General features: G+C 40.8%; 1 protein-coding gene across 2 annotated transcripts; it reads left to right on the top strand.

The window, feature by feature from the left end:
- The first annotated feature begins 2,931 nt into the window (after positions 1 to 2,931).
- ccdc120b (coiled-coil domain containing 120b) lies at positions 2,932 to 17,225 on the top strand. Of its 2 annotated transcripts, none has more exons than XM_039797114.1 (10): positions 2,932 to 3,127; positions 10,381 to 10,480; positions 11,230 to 11,360; positions 12,202 to 12,303; positions 12,400 to 12,520; positions 12,715 to 12,774; positions 13,100 to 13,253; positions 13,427 to 13,528; positions 13,833 to 14,870; positions 15,560 to 17,225. In XM_039797114.1, the coding sequence occupies exons 2-10, from the start codon at positions 10,432 to 10,434 to the stop codon at positions 15,654 to 15,656; spliced, it is 1,854 nt and encodes a 617-aa protein (XP_039653048.1). In that variant the 5' UTR covers positions 2,932 to 3,127; positions 10,381 to 10,431; the 3' UTR covers positions 15,657 to 17,225. The 2 variants fall into 2 exon arrangements, with proteins under 2 accessions (XP_039653048.1, XP_039653047.1); XM_039797113.1 differs by having other exon boundaries at positions 2,932 to 3,339.
- The last annotated feature ends 223 nt before the right edge of the window (positions 17,226 to 17,448 follow it).

The following is a 17,448-nucleotide window of genomic DNA, read 5'->3' as shown; positions in this document are numbered from 1 at the left end:
TTATATCTTTAAATGAAACTGCTGGTGTAGCCAAAACTCATCTTTATAGATGACATTTTTTATTTATTAGGATGTCTTTCCATTTCGGTTTTTGAACAGTATGATTATTGGTTGAGTAAATTGTATAGGAATTATATTTTTTCTCCCGCCCCCCTCTCCATTGGGATGTTTATGCAGTAACGCAATGACTTTCTTGACATGAAATGTTTGGGATCAGTTAATATTTCTTTAAAAAAGCTATTGTTATTTAGTATTTGAATTAAAACCTTAACGAAGTGAAATAAACTTTGTTTTTCAGAAGGCAGTGTGCAAATAAACTTGTCTTGGCTTTTTATAATATTTATCAAATATATCGGATGGACCTTCTATTTCTGAAACATCTTGAGAAAAAATAATGAACTGACTGAAACAGGAAGCCTAATGTTTTATATTTAAACTTAGCACAAACGTAAGGAAATGTGTGTTTGGTAGATTATTTCTCTGTGGTAACAATGCTTTTTTGGCAATAAATCTTATACCGTTGGAAAGTTGAAAGCCTGTTTAGTTCCCTTTCAAATGGTGCCCCATTTGTAAGGAACATGCATTTGTGGGATGAGCAGCAGTGCTGAGCATGTGGGTTGCGCCCATGAAAGATTTGCCAAATCTTCTCTGCCAATGCCAAACAGGTTATTTTGCTGTTGCTATTGACACTTGTCACTTGACACAGGAACGTTATGTTCAGTGATGAGTCCAGATTCTGCCTACGGCAGTTGGATCATAAGGTCAAAAGGTGGAGAAGACGTGGAAAATACTATGTTGAGTAGCACACTGAGTTGAGGAGCATCTGGCTGCAGCTTCACTACCAGGCTGGCTTGGCCTCGTTTCACTTTAGATGATAGAAACTGATGATGTAGGCTAAACACAAACAACATTTCATGCAACAACAGTGAAGTTTTCATGTAGTTACTGTAATTGGGCCCGTGTACTTTTTTGTTCATTTGATTTCCGATTTTGAAAAGATATCCAAATTTGAAAAATGGGTCATTTTAAACCTTGTTATTATTGATGACAGTGTGTTCAAATGGAAAACGAGCCATATAAACTTGTCCATGTTTATATTGAGAGACTTCCAGCTGACAGCGGGGGCTGTGAGCATCACTGGCCGGCCAGCAGGGAAGCGATCCCGGCTGCCGCCAGCTGGCTGTCACGTCACACTGGAGCTTCTCAAGTCCGACAACATCGGAGAAAATGTGCAATTTTTGTAAAACTGCCCATATTCAAACTCTACACAGTTGATTTCTCGCATAAAAAAAAGTCTCAGAAGTGAATTTAGTGGTGAAATAGCAGACGAAAATATAAAAAAAGTTCCAGTTGTTGGCTGCTTCTACTACGGCAAACTCCCAATCTAGATTTTAGAATGGATTGCTTTTTTACAATTTTCAAAGACCCCGCTGTCAGCTGGAAGTCTCTCAATAGAATCATGGACAAGTTTATTTCCTGAAATATGGCTCGTTTTCCGTTTGAACACATTGTCATCAATATTAACAAGGTTTAAAATTACCCATTTTTTAAATTTGGATATCGTTTCAAAATCGGAAATCAAATGAACGAAAAGTACACGGGCCCAATTACAGTAACTACATGAAAACGTCACTGTTGTTGCATGAAATGTCGTTTGTGTTTAGCCTACATCATCAGTTTCTATCATCTAAAGTGAAACTAGAGGCCAAGCCAGCCTGGTAGTGAAGCTGCAGCCAGATGCTCCTCAACTCTGTGCTTCCCAGCAGTCAGCTCCCCCTGCTGTCCATAAGGTGCCTCTGCACCCCTTTCGTTTCAGACCCTCCCAACAGCCTTTGGACCATGCCTCCTCATTTACATACGCTTTTGACATCTGTCAAGTACAAATGTTAAATCCAAGTGGAAAAGGTGAATCTTAAAATGTCAAAGGGCAATTGCCTAATTCAGTTTAAGCATTTATATTTAAGCTTTGCATTTTAAATTTGACTTTTTGCATTGCACTTTACATTTTCAAATTATCATTTTACACTTCAACTTTGCTTTTTCAGTTTCATTTTTCATTTTTAAATTCAATTATGGCATGATTTTTCCTAGTAGCGTAGTAAAATAATATTTTTAATTTGATCTTGCTTCGTTTTCTCTTTGGACTTTCAATTTGAATTATGAATAAATATACCCTCCATAATATTGTGTATGGTGGCAGTCATGGGTAACATGCTGTGGAGATAGGTCTGGAAATGCGAGACTATAGCCTAACAGAGAGAGAGTTGTAAAAATGTGTTTTCAGTTGTTTTTAAATGTGTTTATTTATGACAATGCACATTAATCAACATTTCTGTTACCCAGCTGGCTAATTTTCAAATTTTTTGGACTTGATGCCTTTGGATTTGTCTCAATCCAGAAATAGTAGCTACAAATAGGCCTAGTCTTGTCTTCCTAGAATAATTGGATACGCGTAGGGAGAAGGACCGCTCCACACGCACACACACACACACACACACACACACACACACACACACACACACACACACACACACACACACACACACACACACACACACACACACACACACAGGCATTCTCTAGGCCCTTACCATAACCATCACAACTAAGTGCCTAACCTTAACCCTCACCCTCACCCTATAACCATAACCTAATTCTATCCCTAATCCTAAAACCAAGTCTTAACCCTCTAACAGCCCTTTAAACTTGTGGGGTCCAGCATTTTGGCCCCACAAAGCTCTCGGGACCCCACAAGCCTACTGGACTCCCGGTTTTTGGACCCCACGAATATAGTTAAACAAGAACACACACGCACACACACACACACACACACACACACACACAAACCTATTTTTTTCTTCTTCTTTTTTTCTATTCAGCGTCATTGTGCGCGTGCCTATATGCAACAACTGGATAACAACATTTGTATGACAGGATTAAGTGGCGCACATTGAAGGCATGTTCCATCTGGGAGGGGCATCGTTGCCGTGACAGTGTTGAGTCAGTTGGTCTGTGTGAAATAGAGGGTTTTCATCCGGTGCAGAAGGGAAACCTTTTCTTCGTTCTGAAAGCAGCTCTGCTGAGATGCGCAGGGCTCCGACACAGCGGAGGTCGCGATAGACTGCTGGTGAATTACAATTGATACGAAAGCCACCATGATGAACGAGGGGCTTTTTATCTATTTTTTTTCGTGTATCACGAATTACCACACGTTAAATTAAACAAGGTTTCTTCCGGGGAGCATTTTGTCCTGCGGTCTCAGGCAGGAATGATTGTTCTTGGCTTTGTTTTGCTACAGAGGACCATGGAGACCTCCGAAGGAATCGGTCATGCTCTCTGGTAGGAGGGGGATTCTGCTCCAAAATGTCCTTCTCATCCTAACTGGGCGTATTAATGAATAACCGTCAACACAGCCTAGTATAGGATATTCTCTAAAAAAAATAATAATAATAGCTTGGCCTCCATAAGAGACTATAGGCTACAAGACGTTATTTGCTATTTTATTTGTTGTTTGAACGTGCATCACCTTAACGTAAAACCGGGGTTGTCATCGTGTCGGTCAGTGACACACCTGTGATATGTTAGCCTATTGTTTCCATTAATTAGTCCAGTGTGTGTCATTATCCATTATCAGCCGATGCTGCCGTCTGCAACGACTATGCAGATGCAGGATGGCTTAAGCTTCAGAAGCCATGGCTTAATGTGGGAACACATGCTTTATGCTTTCCACGCTGAGCTAAAATAACACGCGTGAGAAAAAAAAACGCAAGGGCTGTATGAAATGAAATCCAATATGTCTCTTTCATGTGTGCTGGTGCTTTATTCCAGCGCCTGGAAAAACGGAAGAACATGCGTGTTTGTGTGTGTGTGTGTGTGTGTGTGTGGCATGTTCATTAAAAGGCAGGGAATGCTGGGATTGCTGCGTGAATTGAAATGGGCAGCTTTACAGGAGTAAAAATCTGTGTCATGCTTTTTGGGAATTACACCGAAACTTCTCCCTGTTACTGCATTGTTATGGAGCAAAAATAGGCAGAAGCACGCTGCTGTGTCTACATATTTCACTGTTCTCATTAATGAATACTGCTCGTTCTCATGCAGCAGCAGCGTTAAGCCCTGTTATTAACAGATTCCTGAACAAGGATGTCTGTCTGGATCTGCAAAAACAAACAAATCCCAAATGTGTTGTGTGGGTCAGTCAGCGCCTTAAGGGTAATTCACAGCTATGGTCTGCCTCTTGCATGGTGTACCTGGGAAACACCTCTCTGTTTTCAGAAGAGGATTTTCCACTTTGCTGCCGAGCATTTTTGAAAGTGCTGATTGTTCTTATTTTGGGCTTCTTGTGCATTTGCAAGGGGCGTCGAGTTGTTTGGCCGTTGGGATATTTGCAAAGATGTTTGATTTATCTGTTTTTTTCTTGCAGGGGAAGCTAAAAGACATTTTAGACAGTTCATGCTTGGTGTCTTGTTCAGGGGGATTTTGACACATGTTGGTGTTTGTTTTCTCGCCTCGCCATTTGCTTGTTATCTTCAAATTGGTAGCATGGCACTCTACATTTCTGTAAAGCACTCCATGTGGGTTTCACGCTGCTGTGAGTGTTACAATTCAATCAAACACCATGGAATTGGACTTTGACCCAGTTTGGTGCAAACACAATTCTTTTGCCATTTTGTTACACCAAGGTGACACGGCTCCTTTTATGATGCCCTTAGTCAATTAACACATTGACTGACATGATTTGAGCATCTGTGTGTGTGTGTGTGTGTGTGTGTGTGTGTGTGTGTGAGTGAGTGAGATCTGGATCCAGAACCTTTCAGCAAACCCTTTTACATTTGCATGGATTTAAAATTAAAATATGATTTTGGCCTCTTCTAAAGTGTCTTGGTGCTTAGTGTGTGAGCTCAGGGAATCAAATCCCAGATCCTATCAAGTGTTGGAAATATACCAGAGCAGTAGTGCTGTCTTTAGTGGATAAGAGAGCGAATTCTCCCACATTTCTTAAGTCATGAGGCTCAAATGAACAAAAGTATCAGCCTGTTATGCATGTGTAGTAACGAATGCAAGTGTATGGCTGTGGGTGCACATCATCAGCCCTGCACTCCCTCCAAAACCAAACAAGGTGGATTACAGCCACGGTGGAGCATAAAAACAACTCTGGAATATGTACAGAAATCCCTCCAGGTGTTACAGAGCAAAAGGCAAACTGCATGAGAATAATCCCCTACGATGTTAGAGCCGCATTCCTTTCTTTATTGCTCCCCCCACCTCAGTTTAGCAGAATCCAGGTGGATAGCAATCACCAGGATTGCTTTGTTTCCCCCGCGGTAGCTGTGTCAAACGTGCAAAGGTAAGCGTCAAGGTCCAGGGAGGAGAACTGGTGAGCCACATGATTGGTCAGTCCGAGCTAAGCTGCCCTGCGTGTTATAAATCAGTATTTCATGGATATAGAGAGCACAAGAAGAGATCATATTAGTGTAGGGGGTAGGGGGTAAGCCTGCTACAGTTCTTTGGTTGGGGTTGGTCAGGTGGAGATAGTTCAGTAAATCCTCTGCTCTGAATCAGCTGCATGTCTAAACCCCGACTGATCTCTTTATCATACCGAAACCTGAATCACGTCTCCCTTGTTTTCCTTGAGGTTAAAAACATTTAGATGTTGACATTTCTATTCCTCATCCTCATCATTACAACTCCGCAACGGGCATGTAACATCCTGGGACTTTGATGTTGAATGCAGGGAGAGCGTGCAGATCTGTTCTCTTACAAATAAACAGAGCGAGGGACAGCAGTGTTGTCCTGGCACGCCATTGAAGTCCTTGTGAGAGCCAAAGTGGCAAGATTTAATATTGATATTTTAAAGCTACACAACACTGTTAAGCAACACTGTTGGCCTAGTTTGGACTCCTCAGAAACATAGTTGTAACCCTGCTCTAGTTGCATGTGTAAGTTCATAACAGCAGCAGCTGTGTCAACTCCAACAGTCAACATGGAGGCTTCCAGCCTCACCTGTCCATAGAGGGCCTGAAGGTGATATTTCAGCTGCTCGTTTACGTCCCAGCTGCTCCATATTGCCTGTTGAAAGACACTTCGAAACACATTGCGCATCCTTTTGTCGGTTGCAACAGATATGAGGTTGTTGCAGAAGCATCTGTTGTTACATATGAAGACATGCTGTACTGTAAGTCATGAATATATCTGTTATATAAATTATGTTGACAGCAGTAGCCTGTTTCCTGGGACTCTTGGGCCAGATAAAAGCTGACAGCAGTGAGAGTGAATCTCTTAAAGGGCTGGGAGGTACCGTGTTTATCAAGGGATGAGAAAACTGGATATTAAACTGTTGCCTGTAGGCATTTAGCTTTGCTATGGATGTTGTAATCTAATATGTATGACTTCTAAGATGAAGCGAGATCAGTACAGTTCCTTGCGTGGATACGGTAGGATGGGACCTACCTTACAGGCTTCAGTGTTTAGCCCGACTTGAATATTAAACTCGTTGCTGATTTGCATTCGTGTGATGCCCGCTGCACAGGGGCAGCTCACTTTCATCGCACAGCTCATGTTTTAATCAACGTGGCTCCCACAGTGCTATCTATACCACCACCCAGACCCCGTCCCTCATCCTCCTACACATGCAAAGTCAACATGTGTTTGATGATCGTGTTGCGTTCATAATTCTCGTACCCGTATCTCCTCTGATCCCGGCTTTGATGCTGCTCTCTGAGACTCTGTTTATCTGAAACTTCATTGTCCCGCCATCTCTCCCGCAGGCTCCTCTCTGGAATGTGATGCGGTCTCATGTTGTTGTACCTGTACCTCTGCACACATCTGTACACCAGATGTTTAAGCAGTTAGTGCTTGACTTCAACCAGTGAGACCGCTGACTGACACCCTCTCAGGTGTATTTTTTGTTAGACCCAGTAGTGGTTAGAAGCTTTTGCAGTTGATTGATTCATACTTGTCTTGAAGGGATATTTGAGTTTGTGGTAACCCTGGAGTGCCTTGATGTATAATTGGTGCTAAGCTCTCTTTGCAGAGGTTTCTTTCTTTTCTTTGTATTTTTATTTACGTTCTGTCAATTCTAATTCTATAGTTGGCACCTTTTTCTGCTTTAATTTAGCCATTATTACTTTTGCTGAACAATAGGCAATTAAGGGATAGTGGTAAACGCTAACACACACTGGTTTTGTGGAGTGTCACATTATTTTACATACACTACCAGTCAAAATTTTGGGGTCACTTAGACATTTCCATTCCACACAGAATACCAGCTGAGATCAGTTGCATTGTCTTTTTAACCAGGGCAGCAGTTTTCAGATTACATTATGTGCTTACATAAAAAAAAATAAAAAAAAAATTTTTTTATATATATATATATATATAAAAAAAAAAAAAAAAAATTTAAAAAAAAAAAAACAAAAAAAAACACTTTACAAAAAAAAAAAAAAAAAAAAAAAAACAATTTTTTTTTTTAATTAAAAAATTTTTAAAAAATATGTCATCTGAAAGTTGCTGCCCTGGTTAAATTTTTTTTTATTCTATTCTGTCTATAATGGAGTGGAATGGAAATTTCTAAGTGACCCCAAACTTTTGACCGGTAGTGTACGTCAACTGATGCCAGTAGCAGGTGAAGGTACAGTAGTTAGGATTTGTTGAATGTGATAAAATTGCTACTTTTCCAGAGAGTTGATGTGCGTTGACGCTGGGGAACAGAGCAGTGGTGCATCCTGATGCGTTTCGTTTAGATGCCACAGGTGTGTTTGGTCCTATAGAGAAGTACGCTGAGTTATTAGGTCATCAAACTGACATAGTAATGTCACTTACACAGCAATATATACTATATATACTTGCTAACATTAGCTACTGGTCATACCAGACCAAGTAAGGCTGTAGCAGTAAAACGCCCGAGTGTGTTGAAGATCACAAAAGCTGGGTTTTACTGCTAATGAATTTAACTTTTCATTTGTGAGAAGAAGAATGTGTTTTTCTCTCTCTTCAAAAGTTAAATAATAACACGTTAATTGATTATATTATGGCAGTTTAGTAGCAAAAATGAAACATTAGGTAACACAGAGCTCAGAAGTCAAAGGACTGTTAGTTTTTATAAAGAGTGTAAAGGATAGCACCTAGCGTCCAAGCAAATGTTTTGGTTGCTGGACAAAGCCATTCCTTAGAGGCACGGCAGCCTTTCGGCTCCAGCTGCCCAGCGACCATGCAGATGAATACCAAATGTCTCTGTCTGTCTTCTCTTGACCGCTTCTCTCAGTGGGGTTACTGCTCAGCAGAGAACTGACATGCCACTGCCTTGTACATTCCAAGGTGAAAGTACTTCTCAGTATATTAGATTCATTTAAAATCTAATTATCACAGGCTCAGTTTTGTGTAACGCGGTTCATGTGATGAGCTTTTGTCCGTGAGGCGGTCATAACTCTGCCATTTGTGTGCGTGTCAAGGGGAGGTCAAGTATGCTGGGGGTTTTTCACACGTACAGGAACAAACAGCAGTTACTGGTTCAGTTCCAGGACGAGCCAACGAAAAACTCTGTACAAGTATTTCAAGTATGTCTTCACACAAAATGAGCCTCATACTTTATGCTGCTTGAGTGAGGAAAACAGAATGTCTTACCCTCAAAAAGCAAAAAGCTGGTCAATTGCGAGCTTTGAGACAGCTGCTCAGAGTAACTGATAGATAAAAGTTTACTTTTGAAAGATGTGATGCTGGCAGAAGCAGCCTTTGGATGGGTAATTTTGATTCAGCCCTTGAGGCCTTCCGTCTAAATTTCATGGGTTGAATTAAGTCGTTTTGTGATTTAGTCGACTGGCAAGATGCTTGTTTATGGCAGCAATTTGTGAGCGCCGTTGAGTGAGAGGCTTTTGGCAGAAAATGCGATCGCTATTTTTGGATGTCAAGTCTCTATCGGGTATAAGGGAAGAGGCTTTGTTTGTAATGAACCTCTATTATGTGGGGAAAAGGGCACATGAAACATTGCTCACTTGCTTCAGTCAAGTGAAAGGAGCATTTCTTGTCTTTTATAATGAGATCTTATTCAATGTAAGGCAACAGTTTGTTTTCCTTTTTAATAGATCGGCCCCAGATGATCTGATATAAAAGAAGCTATAAAATATAGTAAACATGTGTAAACATTCCATACAAAGTGAATATCATGTAAACCTTGCTATTTATGACAGCAGGAAAGAGGAAACTCTGCTGTACATTGCATTTATTCCTCGCCTCTGTTATTTATTCCATCACTTTGCTTCTGGCTCTATTCCTCTGGCTCCCACTCTTTTGTACCAGTAGCTGTTGAGACATAAAACACTCAGGGTTTAGGTTTCTCCCTCTCTGTTTCTGTCCATACATTATTAATGTGACTTATCCTGTCTCATTTCCTACTCTTCTCAAATGAATTGGTTGCTAATTGTATCTGAGAGCTAATTTTAGAGTATTATTCACTTTTAGAATGCCTTAAGGTGCAAGTTAAGTTAGCATCAGACTTTTGTTGAACTTTTGATATGTTCTAAATGTTCTATAAAACTGTCTAAATGCGTATTATTAATATGGTTGTATATATGTCAAATCTGGGATTTATAGTGCTTTTAGTAAAGATGCTGCTATTCTGAGAATAAATGATGTTTACTACATACTGCATGACTGATTGACTTATAGCTTGTTGGGTCTCTGAACATTAATGAATGTATATGTATATTTTACTGTCGTAGAAAAATCTAATCTTTAAGCTGTATTAGTAATGTTTTTTATCTTTTCAATGATTCAGCTCTACAGTAGACACCTGAACAGAGGTGTAGTAGCTCCCCCTGATGGTACCTGGTGTAATCTGATCTAGGAGACTGCCATGCTAATAATCTATTGCTGATTTACTAGAAATTAGGGCTGCACGATATGAGGAAAATATGCGATATGCGATAATGTTGATGAATATCGCGATTAATTAAAAAATATTAAAGTGTACTCAGTTCTGCATTTCTACTGCTTTCAGTATTCTGCTAAAATACAACAAATTGCTTGTTGAATTTAAAACAAATAAAGGAAATAATTTCCAACATTTTCTTACTGAACAAATTGAACATTGAGTTAAACATAAAAGGTAACACAAAAAAGAATGACAGTTTCATTTTAAAGTGCCGTTTTTTACTGATATTTTCTTTCAACTAACAAAAAATAATAATAATAGTTGATATTGTGATGACGATAAGAAATCAATATATTGTGCAGCCCTACTAGAAATGCAGCTATTGACTCTAGACCTCAAGAAAACACATGGCTGATACTGCAAGTTTCACCAGGAGAAAACATCTAGACCTAAATTTAAATATATTTTGTTGATGCATCTCAGCAGCAGTTAAGTCTCTGTTTGTTTTTCATCAGGTGAGAGCGTGGCCTGGAGCGAGAGTTGTAAAGTCCCCAGAATTACATCACATGGAGGTCAAAGGACATCTGATCACATCCATGGGTTTGGGGGCTCCTGGTGAGTACCAATGAGTTTTCACAGTGTAGAGACATGCACTTTTATTTCTGAACAAGCCTGGATTGGCTTGTGTTTTCTTTCTCACACTTTGAACAGAAGGAAAACAAAAGTGTTTTTTCTCAAGGTAACAGCCAGCTGAAAAAACAGCTGTATGTGTGAAGGCCTTTTGTTCCCGAACTGTCCCCACAGCTGTCAGATAATCTTATCAGAGCACTGCAGACACTTTAGACACTTTGAAAAGCAATCATTGTGAAACAGTAGGAACCATAACACTGCATTTTAATTTAACAAGAATATTTGAAATAGTGAAAGGAGAAGTCTTATCATTTTTCTATATTTTTCTCATGGTCAACAAATCCCATGAAAAGACAAAAACCAACAATGTGTTAGTCTGTGTCTCAAAACTTTCGGACTTCCCTACCCTGTCTGTGGCTCTCATCCACAAGCCAGCTGGTTCCTACTGAAGAAAACAGGTCACAAACGATGTATGTACTGACCCACAAGGTTATGAAGGAACACGTCACCCAGTACAACAGTGTGACTCATTGAGAAGTTTTTAAATAATTAGAGCTATACAATAGAGCTCAATAGCACAGAGGGGAAAAAGGTATATAAGGATACATTTTGGATGCATCGACTATACTATTCATTGTTGGTTTGGGTATTTTTGTGGGACAATAAAAAAATGTAGAATATAGATAGAATATGTCTTAAACTCTTTTTGAAGATGTGTGACCTGTGCTGTGTAGATGTTCAAGGCTGCCAGGACAGCAAGTTGCAGGCTGAGAGGGTTGCAGCTCTGCAAGAGAGGAAGCAAGCCCTGGAGGCCCTCCTCAACACCAGAGTGGGGGAGCTCAAACAAGTCTGTTTGCTGGAAGCAGTGAGTAGCTCTCACTTCACTTTAGAAACATAAGTGACTCAGGCTGTAACATTTTCACTCCATACACCTCAAGTATTTAGACGACAGCAGTTTATATAAAGCTTTATTGCAGACACAGGTCCATATAACACATAATACAGTATACATAGTATAAAAAAGAGATACAAAAATACATAACAATTGCATATTAGCGTATAGGATATACAATAATACATAAAAATTGCATATTAACCTATAGGATATACAGGCTATTGCACCAATGTTTGTTAGTTTGTTCACTTATTGTGTTTTTACCAAATAGACAATAAACAGCCTATTACAGATTATAGCTTCTTTTTTTTATGTTCGGTAAATTTGAACCTTTGGATGTAGATGCAACTGGCAACCACCAGTAATAGGTTTTTCTCATATGAAATGGGTTGCAGTATTTGCTTGATTGCTCCAGAGAACTTGTCAGCACGTCTTAATGTAGCCACAGCTGCCTCAGCGTTTCATCAACAGCTGTTTGAAACATACCTATGTTTTCAGGTGCATGTATAGTTAACTGCTCTGTCTCTGTGTGCTCTATTCTTGGATTCACAAGTTGTCTACGCTTCAGTTAGAAGTTTAGAAATTTGAGGCACTACTCATAGGCAGTTATTCTGTTTCTGCTTTAGAGGTAAATTATAATAGAAACATTATTTCTGGCATCTATTTCAGTTCAGTCAACTATGTAAGGGGTGGTTTTATTGAGACTTAAAGTAATCTGTTAAGTGGTATCATTTTATGTAACACTTTGGACCTCACAGGCCAGTGAGAAGATGGATTTTAGTGACTGGGAGCTAATGAATGTCCTCTGCAGGAGCTGACTGGGAAGTTGCCACATACTTTCCCCCTGGAGACGGGAGAGAAACCCCCACTGGTGCAGCGCAGAGCTGGCCTGGCAACCAACACCAAGGCAGAGGTAAGTCAACACCTTGAATATTAATTGTGTTTACGCAGCAGCTGTACCGCTGTGTGTACTTGTGGTCTAACACGGCATGGCTGTCCCTGGCTGCAGGATGAGGCTGCCCAAAGAAAGCAGATGAAAGCCATCTTCACCGGTGCTCTGTACAGACACTCAGAATCAGACCGAAATATCCCAAATAGCAAGAGGACAGTTCATCGGGGGTGTCACACAGGTACAATTAAAAAAAACACCTAAAACAATACCTATACACCCACTTAAAAAACGTCTGACACATCTGCTATAAGTGAGAAAACAAGCATTGTCATTAACATTTGTTACTTTTGAAAAACAAACTTAGCTTTGCATTCTTGTCAATCAAACGTCATGCTGCATCATCTGTGATCTGAATGGTTTGTTGTCTTTCAGAGGACACTGTCATGTCAGAGAGTACAAGCTCCATGTCAGATTCAACATCCCATGACAACGGTGAGTCAACTGAGTACACAACAAACTATCTCTGGTGAATACTGTATATCCATATTCATAATGAGCTTAACTGACGCAGTAGAATTAGCTCATGTGTTTGCAGCCTTTTTCACATTCAAAATACATCAGTAACGCTTAGTGTGTGGGAGACTCATTTGCATTTCTGGTGTTAAGACACTGAATAAGATTATGCAGTCACATTTTATTTGTAAACCCATAATAGAGCACTTGGCTTGTTGTGCTTTTAATGGAAGGGATCATATCTTTGTCGTCAGTGAGTGGGCTTCATTAAAAGATAATTTCTTTGTGTTTCTTCTCCCAAAAGAGTCTTCTCCCAGTGTTGCGGCTGACCAGCGCTCTCTGTCTCAGCCCCGGCTCACCGTGGGCAGCCCTGACCACAGGATCAGCAGGAAGCTGTCGCCAGTCGAGATTTACTATGAGATGAGGACACGCCGCAACTCTGTCACAAGCTCTGTTAGGTACTTTCACTTAAAGTGACCCCATACCGCAAGCTGTGCAGTCCGCTTGATGTGTCTGAGCGTGTACATATTATAGTTCACGATATGTGTGCGGCACATATAATCATGATTGTTTTCATTAATGGGTGATGAATGGTAAATACGTCCATGTTGTATTGTGTTTTATCTCACAGCCCAACTCACTCTTTACCCAGAAGTGCATCTAACATTGAAGGGAGAAGTGTACCAGCTACTCCTCTGTTGGCCCGAACTGCTCCAATCAGCGTTCACGTCAGGTAATCTGTGATACAGTGCTGCTGTTTGTCTGATGCAGCACAGCTACAGCTTTGTCCCTCTGTGATCACTGTGTGGTTGGAAATTACTTAATGATTTAGTTAAATGCAGACCGAGTCAGGGTTGTAACAGCGATTGGTGTCATATTTAGCTACCAGCAAGGGCTTAAGCTCATCTTTTGGTCTTTAAGCATACAAACTGTGTCCCTTCTTAAGTGATTTTTTGCTTTGGCTCACTTTTCTTTATCCATAGTTGCTCAGAGTCCTCTCCTAATGTAAGCTGTTGTTGTGCTCGTCTCTGCTTTAGGTCAGATGTGTCGGGTGGTAATGTGTTGAAGCAGTGGTCTGGCAGCCTGGATGTGCCCTATATGATTCCACTGGCCCAGGAGGGCTCTTCTTCTGACCGCCGAGGCTGCCCTTACAGCTCCCGGGCCAGGCGCAGTAACAGCTCCGAGGCCCTGCTGGATAGATCAAGCCTCCCTGACGATCCTGCTCCCAGAAACGGGATGCCCCCCAGAGGAGGGCCCTACAAGAGCTCAGAGACACTGACTGATGGCAAGCTGCGACACATTCACCTGGGCAGCCCTGAGAGACATGTTGATGGCTCTGTGGACCAGGCCAAAATGCGTCTGTCCATGGGTGACAGAGGGGCTGGTGGAGGCTACAATGAGCTATTGATGGACTATATCTGGGGGAAACAGCAGAGGATGCAAGTGCAGCACCACCTGTACCAGTCCACAGGCAGGATCTGGCAGGACATGTCCTCCCCTCGCTCCTCCACTGCGGCGGTGCCTCCCCATGCCAATGGCTTTTCCCATTCCCAGGTGCACCTCCCCAGCGCTGCACCACCTTACAGCCCCATGGTGCTCCGAGGGTCCCAAGCTGAGCTGCGCAGGGTCAAAGTCACCAGAACCAAATCTTGTGGACCCTTTATTCCTTTGCAGCAACATTCCCAGGATGCCATCCTGCTGTCAGCGTACGAGTCTCCCCTGCCTGCCTCTGGCACCACCACATCCTCCATCCCCAACCTGCACCCCTACCAGACCGAGCTGTCTGGCCCCTCGTTTAGCCGCAGACCCCCACAGTTCTCTCTCCCAACCCCAGAAGACTCAACGCGAAGCTTACATAAAGCCTTGGCTCTAGAGGGACTGAGGGACTGGTACCTAAGAAACGCCCTTGGCTATCCTCCTGCTGCCTCAAAGGGCCATGAGGCAGGGATCTCTCGTCTATCACACCCCCACCCGCTGGTGCACCAGGCCCAGTCTGTTCAAGGTGAACCAGCCAACCTCCACAGATCTCAGATACCCCAGTCAGCCAGCTTCCATGGTCACCCGCTGCATGGAAGGTCAGTATATGATTTTTTTGTTGATCTTATTGCTTTGTCTCTTTTACACCTGTACGTACGTATATTGGTGGATATCATCATCAGTGTTTTGAGCTAGAATTCATACATAAAAACTGAAAAAGAACCAAGCCTCAAGGAATGGAACTGTTTCTTTCATTATTGTACATTGTTTTGTGTTTCACAATTACATTGCACTCAAAGCGGAAGAACGTTGTACTGTCACTGTGATTTTATCTGATCTCAAGGGGCATTTTGTAAAAATGCTTATTATTTGACTACAAATACCAACATGCATGTTTGCAAATACAGTCACACAGTATTTACCACTGAGGTGCTATTACTCTCACTCTACAGCCAATCCATCTATCATCCTGTGACCTTTACAGCTGTGCATGTTTTATTTTTGATTGTGTTTATATTTTGCGTGGTCAGCATCATCTGCTGCTGTCTGCCTCATGCCAACATCCAGGCACTCGGATGTCTGCTGATCACCTTCCGTAAGGTGGCCCATGAGAGAAGGCTTAATTTCACAGGGATTTTATGAACTTTTAAGGACGTCCCTCTCTAAGCCCCTGACCATGATTCATACTTTTCATTTCATGAAAATGTATTCTCACTGTGGTTTTACCCTCCACTTCCTGCCTCGTGTTTGTGGAGTGCTGTATTGATTTGTCTTGCCTCCCCAACAGGTCGATGGAATTCTCGCTCTATCAGGAGACTCCTCATCCACAGATGCAAGAGGTGACCCCAAAGGAACCCAGTGCAGACCCAGGCACCCTAGTCTGAAGCAGCAGAACACACACACACACACACACTACAAAATCTGAGCAAAAACACTGTAGCCTCACACACACATCCACTCAGACTCACATAGTCGCACACACACACAAGTTGATACAATGTGACCTCAACAGCAAAGCAAAACACAGCAACCTCAGCAGAAAGAGACTGGAAAATATGACAAACTGTAGCTGTACAGTGTGAAAAAGCCTTGGCAAGTTCCCCGTGTTCTAACTGATCCCACCAGTATATGAACTTCAAACCCAGTATTCTCATGTAGATGTGCACTGGAGTTGACTCATCTAATAACAATATGGTCATGTTGTACTTAATATATCAATATTTCGGGTCCAACACGAGCAGTAAAATCCTTCCTAATAACCCTGAAAAGTCTCCCGAGATATACTTTTTTACAGAATATATACAACTCTAAATTACTATTTTGTATCTTCTGAGATATAAAGAACAGCTATATTAAAGAGGTAATTTATTGCTCATTAATCTTGTGATATACAAAGATGTTATATGAGCTCACATCATTTGAAAAGTATTAATACATGCCAGTGAATGTGTGTTTGTAAACTGTATAAAACGCAAAAAAACATGCTTCAGTCTTCATCTGCCGTTAATTTCACAGCCATTTGTATTTTTCATTTTTAATAAATAAAAGGGGCCACGAACTAGTGTACTGGTGTAGCAGACGGGAGTGCCTAAATGTTTTAATATCAAAACTAAACCTTGGTTGGAAAACTTTGAAGTGCTTTCTAATAATCTGAAATGCTAGCATTAAGCCTTTGTTAGCTTAGTCTAGTCAAAAACTGAAAGCAGTTCACGATGTCACTAAATTTGGATATTTGGAATGATGTCATATATATTGTGATTTTTCTGTATATTTTCTAGATTCAGCTTAGTGCTGGCAAATAAATGTAGCTTTCTCTGTGTTGACCTTGACAAAACAATTAGACCAGTTTTTGGAAAAATCCTGAGGGCTGTTGTGAAATCTACTGTTGGGCAGTAGCACATGACTGTATGACAATTATTTACTCATATCAAATCAGTTTTTTCTGCATTTAGTTGTGGAGGATTTGAGTGTCATATGGAGCACTTTATGAACATCTTAAGCCTTAATTCCCTATAAATTTGTCACCAAAAGAAATGACAGGCAGTAGACTAGGTTTATAATTGGGAGCAAAAAATAAGTGAGTTTTGTCGACATCTACTGAAAGTCTATCTGAATGTTAGTCTGTATATAGCGTTGATTGTACTGATGAGTTTCAAGCTGATGTTTTATTCCCGTACTAACAAGGTAATTTTTAAACAAACCACATGATAAGTAATTAATTAATAAGCTCCCCCACTATTTCCAACCCCCAAGTGAGCACTATTTAATTGGTTGTAAAATACGAGGTAGGTGGTGTGAACAGAATAGGGCTGCGGCAGTTTTGAATGACTGTGTGAGCAGGTCTCATACCAGTATATTTGTTAATGAGAATTCATGCTGGCTGATTTTTGTATTTGAAATGATTTCACAACATTTAATGTGCTTAGTTTTGTGTTGTTAAAAAAAAAAATGCTTTTACTTTTTTTTTTTTAAATCAGAGTGGTTATGTTACATAATATATTTTTTAATTTGCAACCAGAGTCTTAATAGCATTCTGCAATGTGAACTTCAGAAAGATCAGAATAAAACATGATACCCTCAAGGAAACTGAAAGTATCTTAGTGTAGACAGAACATTTGTAGTTTTTTTCCCCATTTAATGTACTTGATCTTTGGCCATTGTGAGACTCATTTGAAT

The sequence above is a fragment of the Perca fluviatilis genome, chromosome 4 (genome assembly GCF_010015445.1).
Source record: "Perca fluviatilis chromosome 4, GENO_Pfluv_1.0, whole genome shotgun sequence".
Lineage (NCBI taxonomy): Eukaryota > Metazoa > Chordata > Actinopteri > Perciformes > Percidae > Perca > Perca fluviatilis.
Note: the sequence above shows the minus strand (reverse complement) of the source record. Positions and strands in the feature narration are given on the sequence as shown.

Coding starts and splice junctions, on each gene's coding strand:
- ccdc120b (XM_039797114.1), top strand. CDS start 10,432: ATGGAGGTCAAAGGACATCTGATCACATCCATGGGTTTGGGGGCTCCT. Junction 13,254..13,426: donor TCTGTCACAAGCTCTGTTAG/GTACTTTCACTT, acceptor TTTATCTCACAG/CCCAACTCACTCTTTACCCA. Junction 14,871..15,559: donor GGTCACCCGCTGCATGGAAG/GTCAGTATATGA, acceptor CCTCCCCAACAG/GTCGATGGAATTCTCGCTCT.